Below are 14349 nucleotides of genomic sequence, written 5' to 3'. Positions count from 1 at the left end.
ATGAGGTCTTCTAGATCCCATGGAGAAGACTAGGCAGAACCAGAAGGCGAGAGACTTACTTCCCCTAGTCTTACAGTGCAGATAAGCCTGAGGAAACTTAAAAATGGACAAATATAGAGTACTAACCAACCAGCTCCCAAACTGTCATTTTTTCAAACAGCCTATAACATGCCATTTAGGAGCCGGTTGGCTGGTATAGATGGGGCAGCTCTCAATGGAGCTGCTCCTGGCGATAGAATCGCCGCCCCACGCCAGCCGAGGGAAGGGATGCGTGTGCTCCCCCTTTTTTCGTCGGAGCATGCCGACAGTCCCTCGCACCTCCCCGTCACTCCCCCACGGCCCCTACTAGCTGTCCTGAAGCGGAGACATGCAGGAAAGCCTCTCCCCGCCACCTTGCTGACGGTGACGCACAAGCTTGTGAGATGCTTGCACGTCCCCGTGAGATGGACAGGTGCTCCATCTGTACTTTATCTGGTGAGGAGGGGGGATGTCCCATATACTGCATGTAGTGTGCCACCTACTGGTCAGGAGGGGGGATGTTCCATATAATGCATGTAGTGTCCCACCTACTGGTGGTGAGGGGAAATGCCTCATATATACAGTAGATGTAGTGTATTACATGTAGTGAGCCACTGTTGATGAGAGGGATGTCCCATATATAGTGCCACCTACTGGTGAAGCATTATTTTTATATTCACGTTACATTTATAAAACAGAATTAGTTCCCCTGAGAGACTCAGCACTGTATCAGCTCATGACACAAAGCAACTAATGCAGCTACTGGATAACACAATATCATACTGAAGGATTGTTATGTACTCACAGAGAATGCATGCAATTAAAATGTTAGAGTTTATTGCAGGTGACTAGCGCTGACAGACGCGTGTATCGCGTTCTCCCCCTGCATCTAAAGTTGCCATAGTGACTAAATAATTTGTCTGTGTTCCGAAGCCATCTCCTAATCTTTTCTTCAGTGATCTTACTGTTTTTATTTTTTGACCTTCCAAACTGCACAAATGTCACTTGTGTATCTTGTCAGGCTTTTAAACTGATTAGGGAACATGTAAAAAATCTGACAAACTCTATTCTTCTGTGTTTGCCAGTAAAAGTTTACAAAGAGTCAGCTACAGGATCAAAAGCTAAATAAATGCTGTCGCTACCCGCTGAGAAACCGCTAAAGACATTTACTAAACGGTTAACATGAAAAAATGAAGGTGTTTGCCCGCAAAAACCGAATATAGTGTAGGCAGCTTAGCGAGCAGAACTGAATCAGGTGCATAGATCAGGAAAGGTGATGGGGTTGGACGTGGTCTGACAGTGTCTGTGGTATTGATCATTTTGGAGAGCGACTCAGTCTGGCTATTTCGTGTGCCAGATCATGCCATGTCGGAATGACCCAACTGCCGAGTGTACTATGTGAGCAGCTGGCCTAAATGAAGTGGGCACATGAAGGGTCTGTAATCTGCAGACTGTCACTAACTTGTGCCATCACTCTATTTCCCAACTATAATGAAAATGTGAAGCCGCATATAGAATGGTTTATTCTGAGCTGGGAATAAAGCAAGGACATATCTGCCTTGTTGGAACCATGTAGCCCTGCTATTGGGGAGATATACTTAGTGAGCAGGGTTCCTAAGGGCATCGGAGAGTTCTCTTGTGACGGCTGAAGGTCTGTCACCTCTGCATCCAGTGTTACCCTGCACAATAGATGGTGTTTTGTATAACACACGGGATGTGGGGGGGGGGGGGGGGGCTACATGCAGAAGCAGCCATTATTTACCCTGCATACAAAAATAATAAATGTATTTGTACTCTTGTCATGCAACATGGTTTGTCCTGGGGCAAAGTTACTGTACTGGTGCTGGATTTACTTTGTTCCCCCCTCCGAAATGAGGCTCAGAATGTTGATTCTACGTTTGATGCACTAACTATATACAGTAAATAGGTGTCTGATGTCCTGTGGGTTATTTTACCTTTCGCCTCTTAAGCGACACTATCCAGGTTCCAATTCTTCCTCAAAATATACCCTGCCTTTTTTTATTCACCGAAGGATTCTATAAATATTCAGTGTGCCAGGGTCAGCTGGGCAATAGGAAAACTTGGCTCTTGCCTGGAGCCCAATAGCTGCGAGTAGGCTCAGGTTGGTTAATAGCTCAGATGGGCGCAGGTACTGGGAGGGGGGGTGGCCAAGCTTGGGGATAACCAATGGGAGGATGACAGAGGCATCCTGGTATACATATCATTTCCATTAATACTATTACAGTGAGCCGTTCATCTTTGTGCTGATTGATACTATAACAGTCTCTGTGGGTTTTAAAACTAACGTTTCTGTTGTCTCCCTCTCTCCTCCTCCCCTCTCCCTCCACAAGCTTCCATTGTGACTGTCATTCATCTAGTCAACAATGTTGTTGATAATATAGAAAATGAAGGTATTTACATTTTATGTGACCCTTTTATGTCTTCTCTCTGTTTAATCTTTTCTCCTTGTTTCATTATATTTGCTTTTGCGTTTCTAACTGTTAATCTATATGTATACTGTATGTCTGTATTCTGACAACAAAAAAACTATCAAAATAATAGGTTAAAATAATAAACAGGACTGTTAGTACTAAAGGGGTAGGGGTCATTGGGTCAAACCCATTTTAGGTCGACATGGATTGGGAGCACAGAAGGTCGACACATGGAATAGGTCGACGTGGCTAAGCTCGACAGGATTGGTAGGTCGACACAAACATTAGGTTGCTAATGACAGGGTCAACAGTTTAAGGCCGATATCAGTTTTTCATGTTTTTTTTGTCCCGAATGCCGACATAGTCAAAGTATACTGCGCCCCCTCGCATGGCTCGCTGCGCTTGCCATGCTTCGGGCACGGTTCCTCGGTATGCTCGGCGCACTATTCTACAGTATTCTCCCTCCACAGCCAAGTACAGCGCTATGGTATAGTACAGCGCTATGGTATAACCAGCAGATGAACGGCTTTCCCGGAGATGTTGCGGGAGCGCGCAGCAGCGCTGACCGCTCATCGCCGGGCCATACACACTGGGTGGCTTTGAGCTGAAAGCCGCTCAAACCTGCTGTTTTGAGCGACTTTCAGCTCAGTCGCCCAGTGTGTATGGGCCTTTAGGAGCTGATTGGTGGTTAATCACTCTCCATTGTATCACTTTTCAAGTCATAGTACATTTCGCTCATGGCGTTTTGTAATTGTTAAAGTACTCTACATACTCCACACTAGTTTCTACAGGGAGGCTTCATTCCCTAACCAAGATGGCCACTGCACTTCTGCAGGGCTGGGATGGGCATTTATAACACTATATCATGTAGAAGGGTGCTTTTTACACAACACAAAATAATAGAAGTTGGGTGCTCTGGGTAATAAGATCACATTTCCTGTACTGCCCCCCCCCCCCCCCCCCTTATTTTGTTATTTAATTACAACTGCTTCCACTATGACGACAGTATATTGTAGCAGGCCGCAGTATCACCAGGGACATTGCTTGTCTTATGGCTTATGTGAAATAGTATTAATACCTTGTAGCTGGTATTGTGGACACCCATGGGTAGAATTCCTGTGTCCTTGCCCAATTAGGGAATATAATACAGAAGCACCTAGGACAGGCTTAAGGAACTGTGCAGGAATACAGCATGCCTTGTTTAGTTGATGGAGGCATAATTGGCAATTATGATTAGCTGGTCTGTCTATTAAGGGTAACACCACAGTGAAAAGAGCAGACTGAAGTATCCCTGCCATTTACCAAGGGCCAGGTGCAGGCAATATCTCCTGAGTTACAGTAGTCTAATTAACTCTACAAACTGCAGTTCCCATTATTCCCACTAGGGACTGCGTTGCGAACATCTGAATGAGGACCAGCTCTGAGAGTCTAGCGTGACCATATTCACTAACTCTATCTTCAGTTAATGCCAGCCGCTCTGTCACCATGGGCAGAGTGCCGGCCGCAGCTGCACCATCCAAGTTCCCATGTTCCTCCTCTTTTGGTGGTTACCTTTTTCTTAGGTTCATGTTCGGTGATTAGGCGTCACCGGTGGCTGAGCTGCTGTACCAGAAAGAGGGTTTTAAAATAAATAAATAACTGCCACCCTTAACATTGTACACTGGTCTTGGTATTCAGTGGAGCGGTGTCTCAGGAGGGGGGGGGGGGGGCGAGTATTCGGCGGGGCGGTGTCTCAGGTGCTAACATGAATCAAGACCAGGTTATAGGTGAAGCATTGTTGCTTGTTAGGGTCTGTTTTTTCCTTATTATAATACCACACACACACACACACACACACATGTCTGGGTTCTAAAAAGTAGCTCTCATACATTTGTTGATTCAATGGTTAAAAAAAAATAAAAAATCAGAACCCTTATTAGCGAATTAGATAAATAAGATCCCCCCCCCCCCCCCTTCCTGCTATCCCTGTTGCATGCAGACAAAAGTAACCCTTTTCTTTTCCAATATGTGAGCTGTGAGTTTCATTCTCCTCTCCTTGAACCAAACAGCTTCAGAAATGGACCAAGGACAGAATTACAACAGAGGTGACATTTGTACCCTGAACCCTGCTGCATTTTACCGTTGCATTAAACATTGCATTTTTTAACCCGCCTGTCGGACATAACGTCTTATTGTGAAATCATGATCTGAATCCCTTTTGCCTCTTACACCCGCCTGCTTGTGAATACCCGGCCTTGATGTATAACCCCTGGCATGCTGGATACATGTGATCTAATACAACTGTATTGTAATTGCGTTTCCAGTTGATGCTCACACTGTGTTATAACCCGCCGCTGCCCGTTGTGAATTGTGGTTTGTTTTTGTATTATGCTTGGAAGCATGTACGAGATGGACGTTGAGCACAAAATGCATGGCTGACCATTCTATTAACAGGAGCATGCAAACCTGTGTTATACCCTGCTTGTACTCATTTCTCAATCCTATATTTCCACAGCATACCACTGGGACACTTCTGATTGGATGCCCGGTGCTCGTCTGTCGGACATTGAAGAGGCTCCCAATTACGAAGCAGCTGATGGGACCTCTGCTCACCATGGTAGCACCAGAGAGCTGGAAACTGACTATTACCTTGGGGGCTATGACATTGACAGTGACTATCCCCCTCCCCAACACGAAGATTATTTAACTCAAGACCAACTCCCGCCTCCTCTCCCGGAGGACTTCCAGGAACATTACGACACCCTTCCTAAAGTCCAGCCCAGGTCTGTGGTCAGCACGCTCAGCCCGGACTCCAGGCGGCGCCCGCAGTTTCATCCCAGCCAGTACCTTCCACCCCATCATCTCTCGAGCGAAATAGACACATCCGTTTCACAGCCCGGACATTCATTTAGTACTTTTGTGCCTGGGTCAAGCCAGAAGGTGGACACTACAAGCACAGATAACGTATCTTTATCCTTGCACAATTCAGTAGGGGCTTCTTCTTCCGATATCTCGGCTAGCTGTGGACTGGAGGATACGGAAGCGGCCGTAAGTGACTATGAAAGTTTGGACGACTTTCGAATTGACCATTGCCACATTCCCTATATGGAAACCCAACATCAGACGCAAGTGTGACCACTTGTTTTTCTTTTTTATACATATAGCATTTCTTGACTAGCCCGTTGTGGCTTATATAGAAGGAGGCGCGGCATCCGCCGGTGGACTTTTTAATCACGAGTGCAAACGATGGAATCCCAACAGCTTTGGTAGTATACTAGTGATCTGTTGCAAAAAAAATGAAATAGACAATCCTGCTAACATTTTGCTTATATTTATTGCCAAAAGAATGCACAGTGTTTTAATACTAAAAATGTAGTTGCATTTTGAAAGGTAAAGATTTTAAATATCACACACGCAAAAAAAAAAAAATTGGGATGCCAACCCATAAAGCAGATAATGTCTGGGTATCAGGCGCCATTGAAAGGGGCCGTTGGGTCTGTACGAGATATTAAAGCATCCGTGCGTGCAGTGGCTGTGACCATTTTGGGTGCAGGACAATTATTCCCGTGGCTGCAAAAACATCTCGGTCCACCAGGATCCAGTAGCGTCCAGTGTGCCAGTCATATATCTTGTTTCCTTGTGAGTTCATAGACTGCGGTCTCGTATTATTGAACCTGCCCACAAACTGTGGCCAGAATTCATTTTAAATTGAGGGGAAAAAAAAAAAGCACCGTGGCTGTTTACAAACCTTAAATGAACGTTTACTGGAATAGCACAAAATAATAAACCTAACAAAACCTAAAAACAAAAAAAATGCTTTAAACAGTTGACCACACGTATGTATATAGTCTAACTGAATTAGCCATACTTCTCAATATGACAATTTCCTTTATGAATGGGTGTGCCTTGTCTGCAACGGCCCTTTTACGTTCAAGCAATGGTCCACTTTTCTGTTTTGCACTAACAAAAAAAGTTCCAGGCACCAACCATCCAATCGTTTTTTTCTAGACCACCTTAAAACTCCCGTTAAACATTATTGAGACATTGTGTAGCATAGCATAATTAACCTATGTAAGCAATAAGCTACAGCGCATTGTGTTGTCTTTGGTAGATCAGCAGTATTATGTATATCAGATATCTATAGAGAAATGACCCACCTGTCCTATGCGGTATTTTTGTAATGACTTCTTTTGCAAACTGGGCAAGCGAAAGGATGAAAAGATGTGAAAATAAAGAAACAAACTAAATTCATTTGCTTTCTTTTGCCATAGCAGAAGTGTTCAGATATCCTGTAAGGTCCACATACATAAATATACAGAACATGGTTTAAGAACCTGACATTTTCTAACCACTTGCTTGACCCAACCACCCAACACCACCATATGTATCGACTTTGTATTGCACCAAGTTGGAAAGATAAAGAATGTATCCAATGGTTCCAAATAATTGGATCACTGGTGGCCTTCATGCTATGATGCACCAAATCTTGTTATTACCCGATTCAGTTTACAAATATTACCAAAGTTAAATCCAAGTGGTTTCAAACAGAGTACTGTTGACCAAGAAATGGCCAAACAACACTTGCTTATGTTATATTAATGGAAGCCCGTAACACTAGATTTCCTACAGAATATACATTTGTTTTTTTACTGTTGTGTACAACATTTCTGGTCTACTGATTTTCTCTGAATAATGGGTGTCAAAATGGCGGTGTGTTGGGTGTGATGCCATTGTTCCTAGATCCTGTCCCGCCCCCCTCCACTAACTGATATAGACTCTGCTGTATGACATCGCTTTTAAAGTATCCGGTCCAGGAGAACGTTGCTATTACCATTGTGGTTGTTCATATCAGTACCTGAATAGAATGTTCCTCGATCATACAAGTAGGTCAGTTATCGGATGATACCAATGGATGTTGTCCATCACCTGCTAATTTGTAGAGCTTGAGGTACAGCTCTCCCTTGCTAACAAATTCTCACACAGTACTGTCCATATACATGATACCTCATTGCATATACAGCCAACAGAGTGCTGTTGTGTGCGCGTTTGGTTCCACCTACTGGACCAGAATTAATTTTGTCACAGTGCGGCTTAGGGGCTGGCTTGCTTGTCACAGTTTTCCTTCATCTTTTTTAAACTAAGCACAAGCCACCCAATAATACACTAGTTTGTTCCAACTGCTTACAACGAAACAAACATAGCTAAATAATATAAGTACCAATGTTTACAGGGAGTTATCCTGAATGCTGTAATGTATCTGAGATACATTGTCAAAAGTGATAGACCGCTTATTAATAGTCTTCCCCTTCTACCCCCATTTCCACATTCCCCTATAAGCCACTTGATAGGAAACTACTTTGAGTTTACGGCCATGGGTGAGAGGGGGACATTGGTGGGAGAGTAGGGTCCTTGACAACATCATTTCAGTTCTGAAGAAGGCTTTGAACGCCAAGTAAATTCACATTAGGTAGAAGTCCGGTCTCAAGGAACTGGGGGACAAAGATTGGTAGATGCAGAGATTGCTCAGGGCAGTATGGATGATCTTCTTGGAGTCACTCTTAAGTTTCCAGATGGTTTATCCTATCATCGCAGGTATGGTAATGATCAAATAATTCAATTGAATGGTTCTGGAAAACAAAATATCATCAGACAGACAACTTTAACTTCTGATGATGATTTCAGGACCTGGATGGTGCCTGTTGATGAAGGATTGTCCTCTAAAGTGGTGTGCTGGTCATACAAGTGCTCTGAGATGATCTCTTAAGTGTCTTTGTTGAGATGGAGGTGAATGATCCCCCAATGTGTTTTTCCTATGCATGTGTTAAAAAAAAAATAAGATTACTTATAAAATAAATTTATATACACTGCCCCATAGCAAACCCCAGTATAGGGGGTTGTCACCAAGTTGTCAGCCTGTCCCCATTGTGACTATACGGCCCACTGTAGGTGCTGCAGTAGGGGGCGGAGCCACACCCTCTTGGGGCCACCATAGCGTCTCTGTGTCTGCTCTGTCTCTTTTCTTCCCCTTTCAACATCTCTGTCTATATACCATGAATTGCATATACATGTTGTGTTGGTTTGCTCTTAACACTTAAAACGAGCATAAACGCTGAGCACCGTTTTCTTATGCAATCCGGTGGTGCCCCGATTTATAGCTTTATATCACTAACATTATCCACTATACACCACATAGACCTGAAGTTGTATGTTGCAACAATAAGAACTAAATAACCATTTCCGGTACATACCTTGTACACAGTGGAAAATACTCTATTTTATTTCCACCGTTATATTACATATAAGTTAATACTACATAGCACATTGTGGTGGGATAGGTACGTAGAACTGAGTATTAAGTAGCATTAGACTTTGATAATTAGTTGATTACACAGATAGCTGCCTGTGCTGTGGAACCCATTATCTTACCCCTAAGATGTGATATAATACACACATTGGCTGTACAGAAGATGGGACTATACCTCTGCCTCTTGCCATATTTCTGTTATTTCAAGGTGCTTGGTAATATCTTCCTGCGGCCATGTGTTTATGTCCTGTGTATAGTGTCTATATTATAGTCTTTCATATGTAGTTGCGTAGTTGTTAGACTTTAGAGTTACTTGCATGACACTTTCAGCGGAGTCGTTAAAAGAGTATCCACCTTTATTTCATCCCGCTTTGGACTACGTGTCCAGATAATACCCCAGACCCCTTACAAGGAAAAGAAGACCCGCCAATAGGTTTAAAGCAGATTTCAAACTCTTCCAGAGTTTAAAAAAAGTTGTAAAAGTTATATTTTTATATTAAAAAGCAACATTAAATTGAATCTTTAGAAAAAAGCCACCTAACACCTATCTGTTAATGTGTATCTGCTGCCCACATACAATCAAGGCGGCCATTTTCTAAGAAGAACCAATGTTGGGTAGAGTACAGGCCTAGGAGCCAACTGCTCGTGAATGCTCCTCAGTAATACCACTGAGGCCTGGTTTCATTTTTAGAACCATTGGTTCAGTCCACAAAATGGCTGCCACCACCTCACTGCATACAGCAGTTTCTTGAAGCAAGATGGCAGCACATTCCTTGCAATACAGACAGCCATTTCCGCCCACATAATTATTTGTATTGTGCACCACTGTCAGCTGGTGATTTCTAGATTTTGTCTCAGACTTTTGCTGAGGTTGATTGCAATACAATGGAGAAATACATTTCCAGGCCCACTTTAACCCCTTCTCAGTGTAGACATTCCCTAACCTTATATGTTATGTCATCAAAGAGGCTATACCCAGCAGCATTGTAGGAGAACGACTGAAAATTTTAAAGGATGGTTCTACAAATAAAGGTGATAATGCCAATGAGACGTTTACAATTTTGCCAGTGATGGTGTTCAAACTGTACTGCTTCGCTGAACACCAATGCAGCCCTTGTAATACTGGGGGCAGATGCATTAAGCCTTAACAAGAGATAAATGCAAGGGTGATAAAGAGAGATAAAAATCCAGCCAATCACATCCTAACTGCCATGTTAAAAGCTGTGTTTGAAAATAGTCAGTAAGGAGCTGATTGGCTGGACGTTCATCTCTCTATATCACCCTTGCATTTATCTCTTGTTAAGGTTTAATACATCTGCCCCATTGCATGCAAAGAAAACTCCCAATAATAGCCAATCCTGATGTGTGCTAATTAATGGTGCTACTGTATATGATGCACATTGCGTTTCACTTTTTAAATGAGGCCCAGCTTGTGAAAATAAAATGCGTTTTCTGAAAAAAGATTTCTACATCACGTCAATCAAGCGGTATGGTCTGAATCATGTATTTTATTTCTGAAAAGAAACCAATTTACTGTATTACAGCGCACAACTCCAATTTTTTTTTTTTTCAATTCTAAAAAGATTTGGATAAATACCATTTTTAACCCTTTGAGTGCCCAAGTTATTTTGTCAAAATAGGCGTCAAAAGTTGCCAAGCAAACATTTTTATTCATTGTAATGGCCTGTAATGTGTACCTTATATAGGAAATGTAATCCTATATTGCACATTTTTTACTTGAATTGATACAACAAATGTGAGCGACGCTGGCATCTTTGGCGGATATTTTGAATATCTCTCTCAGAGATTTTGGCACTCAAAGGGTACTGTAGCTCCTGTTGAGTGACAGTTCCAGTATTATTATTATTTTTTCAATCGGTGCCATGTTTTAATGTTAATGCCAACTGAGGTTTGGCGCATAACACAATTCTGATCTCTGGTTGAGATTTCAGTATTTACTCAGGACATTGAACAACCCCCTTGACTCCTTTATGATTACTCTTATAATATAATTATTAGAGACATTTGTTTTCTTTTTTGGGAAAGCTGGAAAGTAATCCGTACACCATATCCATTGCACATGCAGTGTTGTTAATTCATCGGATGTCAAGAGACTGGTCAGATATCTAGTGCAAATGACCTCTATTGAAGGGACATGATTTAGAGTTGGCTGCTTAAATTGCATTCCCTACCTATTCTCAGTTGACCGAAAAATGCGAAATGAGTCCAGCTCTGTATAGGTAATGAAAGCAAGTAGGAGGAGCAGAGGCGCCAGGAGCATAAAAGGGGGCGTGGCTGCATTGTGAGTACAATAGATGCTCAGAAACAGGTACACAGGAATAATATTTTTAATTCTTTAAATTCACACGAATATTAATATCAGCAGCATTTAAAAAAAAAAAAAACAGGGTAGTAATTTATGCTCTATATTTTAAAAAATGCATATCCGTTGCACTGTCATACCGATCAAGCTATATTTGCATAATAGGGTGTGTTTAAGATGCTTCAGGCAAATCACACAAAGCCCAAAGCTGTCCTCTTGATTGGCTAGCAACTTGAACCAGGGTTTGCGTACCCGTAAGTTATGTTCCTCCAAACAGGATAATTACATATTTTAGGCAGCCATCTTAGACACAGTTTACTGTATGTCAAACCACCATAAGGGTACTTTGACCACAAGAGACTCATAGTGACACACGTCCACTGAAAAAAAGCCATCCGCGTTCGCAACAAAATTATGAATTATGAGTCTGTTGTGCTTTGCCGTTTCAGCTTTTTATATTACAGCAGTACCCAGTTACATTTGCTGTGTGTGACAGAGTGACCAGCACTGGTCCGCCATTTTACCCCAATGCATTCTGACGTTTCTTTCTGCTCGTTCTGCTCCTGTCTTGCTATTACTCTGTCCATAGTCTTGTATCTGTACTTTCTATAACATGATAGCCGGAATTTTATTGGTTACTCTGGGCACTCTTCTAATTGGTTCTTCTAGTCACTCCTTTGTTATACTATTTATATGGCATACATTATAAAGTATCTTTTATCCAGGTACCTATACAAATAAAGAGATTAAGCTACAAGTGTTTCTCGCTGTGGAAGTACCTATTACATGCTCTACATATAAGATGTTACATTGGGGTTAAGACATATACCTTGGTTCCCCCTTGCTTCAATATAATGCATTTTTAAGTGATTGAATCCAGTCCTTTGAGTTACCAAATACAATTATCAACTTAATCAGCAATTATCAATACATTTACAGGTGGCAAATTCTCCATTAACTTCTACCACCTCTTCTATGCAGTGATTTTCAGATGATATTTTTGCCTTGTAACATGATTAATATGCCATAGACAGGGACTGTTTCTGGGACTACGCTGTATCAATGATTTCATGTTTTCCAACAATAAAACTTTAACCCCAAACATAAGGGGTTCCGTCAGTGCGTTCTTAAAAAGGACAGCAATAACAAAACAAGAAGGCAGTGTATAGTATTTTAACATATCAGCGGTGAAATTTAAAAACATTACTTTCATCTCGCACTTTCCAAAATTTGGAGTAATTTCGGAGCCCATGGAACTGCAATGTTTTTTCGCTTTGGGAAGCCTTTATAGCACTGATCTCGTCAGAATCCCTGTTGTAAACAGGCTGGATTATAAGGATGTATGTTGTAGTGTTGTAAAATAAGGTACTGTATGGAATGTATATAGTGTTTTTTTTTTAGTAATATTATTTTTTTTACTTTGAAGCTCTTGTAGATATAAAAAGGCAACAATTGGACTGTATTTTGCAACCAAGTGATCAAAATAACAATGACAGTATATGCATTTGAAATTGCACCTGGTTATTATTATTCCCATGTCTATTATTTGTTCCGTTAGCGATTCCAGTTAACTTTCCCTTTTGTCCTCGCCTTTGTATATTTTATTTACTCAACTTGTTCAATTTGAAATTGCCAATTTTACGATGTCATAACTTCTCGGATATTGAGAAATGAATTATGCAAACGGTAATTGATGGACTGGATATTATTTTCAGCACTTGACCCCAAAGGAAGATTTCTGTTTCCTGGTGTATATTGCTGTTGACAGTATTATGCATTGTTTTTTTGTTTTGTTTTCTGTTTTTTTATTTTCTTTTTTTTGTTTCATTTTCTCAGAAACGGTGTACAGGTTTGTAATTGTCAGAATTTGATAAACTTGATGGTTAACAATTTACGATACAGTGTTTTGTTTTTATTTCTCTGAAATGTGAATGTTTTTGGCTGTGGTCCTTTGTCTTGTTCCAATTTTTAGAATTATTTGTAATAGTTCTTAATAAGGCTCTGGGATAACCGTTCGACAATGTGTAGGCCAACAGTCACTTGGTTAACCACTATCGGTAGAGAGTGAGTAGGTTGACACCTAAGACATACCCTAGGTCAGTGGTCGCCAAGCAATCCGGGTGGCTCTACCACTGCAGGCGCTCGCCCATGCCTCCCTCCCTTGTTCTCTGCCGACCGCCGCTGCCAGTTCTGACTCTGACGGGTGGAGAGCGCATCATGCGCCTCTCCTTCCTCTTACTGTGTGTATGCCTGTGACTGGCTGGACCGGCAGCCAATCAAGAGCCGGCCTACGAGCTTTGATTAGCTGACGGCCCAGTCACAGAGAAGGGAAGTGGCAGCAGCGGAGGAGATGTGGAGGAGGATGGAGGAGCCAGCCAGACAGAGCCAGCCAGCAGGTGTGTGCCAGACTCACCTACCCCCGGCAGCAGCAGGAATAACAACAACAGTAAGATCTGCTGCTGCTGGCACACTGGGTGACTTTCCTGGCACAGTGGGTGACTTTCCTGGCACAGTGGGGGCATATGTGGCACAATGGGGGCATACCTGGCAAAGTGAGGACATACCTGGCACAGTGGGGGAATATCTGGCACCGTGGGGGCATATCTGTTTCTGGCACATTGGGGGCAAATCTGGCACCATGGGAGCATATGTGTATCTGGCACTATTGGGAACATATGTGTATATGCACTATTGGGGGCATATGTGTATATGGCACTATTTGGGCATATGTGCATATGGCACTATTTGTGTATATGTTTATCTGGCACTGCACTATTGTGGGCACATGTGTATCACACCCCTATTTTCATTGGCCGCACCCCATGTGGCATGTGGCTACACCCATTTTTTTGGTGCGCGCCTACAGTGCAGGTATGTGGCATAATGTGTCAGGGGCACAACAGTGTGTGGCATAATGTGTAAAAGGAATTATTTGGTTATTAGGCAGATCTTTTTAAAAATTTTAGTTGCTCTTCGTGTGGTTTTATTTAGCTGTGAGTAGCTCACACCTAAAAAATGGTTGGAGACCACGGCCCTAGGGCGACAATGACAGAAGCTTAAGGTCGACATGTACATGGTTGACAATGAAAAGGTTGACCTGAGACACAAGATCATTTAAATGCGGCTAATATGTAAATAATTAATTTTATATATATATATATATATATATATATATGTGTGTGTGTGTAGTGTCCATTTGTGTGTCTCTGAAACACTGCCACCTTTTGGCAGCGAGTGAAACTACATCTCTTTCTCAATCAAAAGGTAGCAGACTAGCTTTCAAAGCATTTGCT

The 14349-nt window shown here is 42.1% G+C and overlaps 1 protein-coding gene across 7 annotated transcripts in view; it reads left to right on the top strand.

Annotated features, from left to right (window-relative positions):
- FAT3 (FAT atypical cadherin 3) overlaps positions 1 to 12950 on the top strand; it is a 475518-nt gene extending 462568 nt beyond the window's left edge. For 4 of the 7 annotated variants that reach the window (XM_083170145.1, XM_083170148.1, XM_083170144.1 and 1 more), the window contains 3 exons: positions 2370 to 2429; positions 4499 to 4534; positions 4945 to 12950. In XM_083170145.1, coding sequence (XP_083026271.1) covers positions 2370 to 2429; positions 4499 to 4534; positions 4945 to 5564 — 716 coding nt within the window. In that variant the 3' untranslated portion in view covers positions 5565 to 12950. The remainder of the gene's footprint in view (positions 1 to 2369; positions 2430 to 4498; positions 4535 to 4944) is intronic. The other 3 variants (XM_083170150.1, XM_083170149.1, XM_083170147.1) reach the window with 2 other exon arrangements.
- The last annotated feature ends 1399 nt before the right edge of the window (positions 12951 to 14349 follow it).

This window comes from Crinia signifera, chromosome 2, assembly GCF_055691185.1.
Source record: "Crinia signifera chromosome 2, ASM5569118v1, whole genome shotgun sequence".
NCBI classification, from domain to species: Eukaryota; Metazoa; Chordata; class Amphibia; order Anura; family Myobatrachidae; genus Crinia; species Crinia signifera.
The sequence above is the reverse complement of the archived record's forward strand: the minus strand, read 5'-3'. Positions and strand labels throughout refer to the sequence as shown.